The sequence below is a fragment of the Oreochromis niloticus genome, linkage group LG18, assembly GCF_001858045.2.
Source record: "Oreochromis niloticus isolate F11D_XX linkage group LG18, O_niloticus_UMD_NMBU, whole genome shotgun sequence".
Classification (NCBI taxonomy): Eukaryota; Metazoa; Chordata; class Actinopteri; order Cichliformes; family Cichlidae; genus Oreochromis; species Oreochromis niloticus.
The window spans coordinates 7,068,098-7,070,717 of record NC_031982.2 but is presented as its reverse complement, the minus strand read 5'-3'; the positions used below and the strand labels follow the sequence as shown (position 1 = coordinate 7,070,717).

Genomic DNA, 2,620 nt, shown 5'->3' with positions numbered 1-2,620 from the left:
TGAGACAGCGGAGGGTAGCAGTGATGAACTCGCGGTACTTGCTCTCGATGTCCTCCAGAATGTGCTTCCTGTCTGCGCTGATGGGATCAGGGATGTAAAGTGGACTGTTCAGCTCAGCTAATAACCTACAAATCAAAAGCACAAATGAAATAACACCTTTATTATTTTGTGTCTTTCATTGTTTCTCTATCTTTCTTTTCTCTCAAGCTTCCAGTATAAAAATACTCCCTAACATGACAACCCCAACACACATCAACATAACACAGCTCAGGACGAGTCCTAATACAGTCTGACTAGTTTGTTCTGGACTTACTTTGTGTCATCTGACTGAAAGGCCTGCGAAAAGAAAAGTCAAGGACAGCTGAGAAAAATGCACCAACAGAATGAAAAGCAGCTGTCTGTGTGAATGCGCTCAGGTAGAGTTTTTCTATAAATTCCTACATTTCTACATTTTCGCATTTTCAAATTCCCCTAATATGTAGCCATGCCAAATGTGTGATCTGCTGTGAAGCTTCACTCTCCGGCCACTGTGAATATATGTACAGTATTGCAGCATATTCTGCGGTCGCACAACAGTTAATCTCCCAATCAGAGATTGGACTGGATCGTTACTGGAAACTGGTGCATCCTGTCTTAAGCCATAATTTAGTTTCGTTTGCATGACCTAGTTCTCGAAAAACCTAATGCTGCACTCACCCAGATGAGCAGGAAAGGATCTGTCTCTGACAGCAATAAGGCCAGATAGTGCTGGATTCTTAGGGTCTGGTGCATGTGGTCCCTCACTTTGAAGCAGTCTTCATGGACACGATCCATGACCTGCCGCCTCTCCCTCTTGGTGATGTCTCTCAGTGCCACCACTAGCTTGTTGACCTGGACCTGCAGGTCTGAGCCCAGCTGCTCCACCTGGGCATCGTCCTGCCTCAGAGAGTCCTGGAACCAATGAGGACAGAATACTGGATTGCTGGCAGATCAGTGATTGAGACACAATCAAACCACATGACCTGTGATTTTGGTACAAACAGCTTTGTGAGTCATTAGATTTCCTTTGCACAGATAAATATGTGGACTCACTGCCATGGTGGAATCGATGTTCTCATGCTCTTTGAGGATTCGCTCTCCATCTTTCAGTTTTTCCTCTGCTTTTATAAGCAGTGTCTGAAGAATGACCTGTAAAATCACCCAGTAGGTATTACAGCAACCACACGTTAACATAAAAACATACATTAATTGATTATCCATCCAGCACACCTTCAGATCGTCCTCCACGTGCCTCAGTGCTTTCACTTTGTGCTGAGCGTGGCCTCCTTCCAGCAGACAGTCGCCACACACGTACACTCTCTCGTCAGCACAGTAGTAGCGGAACAGCTCTGTGTGCGCAGGGCACCTTCGCTGGGACAGATCGCCCAGCGGATCCACCAAAAGGTGGGTGCTAAACACCGGTCTCTCAAGATGAGGCCGGAGATGTTCGGCACACAGCGACACTTCACACCTCAGGCAGGTCTTAACTGCCAACGGCGGTTGTCCTTTCTCTGCCTCGGGAGGGCAGCAGTCGCACAGCACTTCACCGTGCTCCTCCTGACACTGGGGACAGGTGAAGCGACCTTTTCCTTCACCCTGGCTGCTCCAGGCCTCCCGGACACAGGCAGGACAGAAGCTGTGACCACAGGGCAGGGGCTGGGATTGGCTGAAGGTGTCTCGGCACACAGAACAGGTCAGCTCTTCATCCATGGAGCCCATCGTGACAAGGATACTATAAACACTGGTTTCATACAACAGGACGAAAACAAATAAGCACATTGATTAAGTGGCAAACACACAAAACGTACAAATATCAACAACTGTACACACTAACATGTTTGTGTGATGTACAAGAAAGACTAAGACAAGACAGAACCACACACAAGACACAGGCAGCACTGAAATGGTGACAAGCTGGGAATGCTTGTTTCACTCCAACTGTGCACTCAGACTAGTAATCCTGTCTACTGGGCTTTTGCCTACTGTGCTCTATGAATAGATACTTCACAAAGTAAGCAGTTTTACTGAGAAAACATGCTGAAAGTGTACAAAAATATCAGAAAGGCCTCATCCACTTTTGTCAGGGAATATATCAGCACAACTAAAAGTGCTAGAAATGACATAGAATACCACAAAACCCTTCTTTCTTTCTTTTTTACAATAATATAAACTATCAGATATTTAAAACATTATCAAATGAAACAAAGCAATTAATCAAATAAATCTAGGTGTAATATATAGTGGTTCCTTTTCTTTAAAATAATAGCAAAGGTGTTGTAACACTGACTGTAGACGAGCATTAACTGCACTTAGACTCAAGCTGTTGCAGTGGAGGGATCAGGAGATCATCTGAGACAGATGGCTGGCTCAGTTTCCTTCACATGTGCTCTTCTTTTCTGCATTTCCCCCAAAACTTTAATGATTTAACTAACAACTATGTATCATTAGAAATCACAAAAAAAACCCCTCAGAAGTGTCATTCCTTACCCGTTAGTTTCCTAGTGTTTGCAGACTAAAGCCATCTGTGAGTGCGTGAGCTGTGTGCGATCAGACTGCCGATTGGAGGCTAATCCCGACAGATTCACTGCACTCAGAGAGGTCA

The 2,620-nt window shown here is 45.0% G+C and overlaps 1 protein-coding gene across 2 annotated transcripts; it reads right to left on the bottom strand.

Moving 5' to 3' along the window:
• On the bottom strand, positions 1–2,620 carry trim110 (tripartite motif containing 110). Of its 2 annotated transcripts, none has more exons than XR_003215021.1 (5): positions 2,506–2,620; positions 1,249–1,759; positions 1,072–1,167; positions 314–930; positions 1–125 (listed from the first exon to the last, which is right to left on the bottom strand). XR_003215021.1 is itself a non-coding variant. In XM_005475955.3 (5 exons), exons 2-5 carry the CDS (start codon positions 1,735–1,737, stop codon positions 114–116), a joined length of 831 nt encoding a protein of 276 aa, XP_005476012.1. In that variant the 5' UTR covers positions 1,738–1,759; positions 2,506–2,620; the 3' UTR covers positions 8–113. The 2 variants fall into 2 exon arrangements, 1 of the variants encoding a protein (XP_005476012.1); XM_005475955.3 differs by having other exon boundaries at positions 8–125; positions 697–930.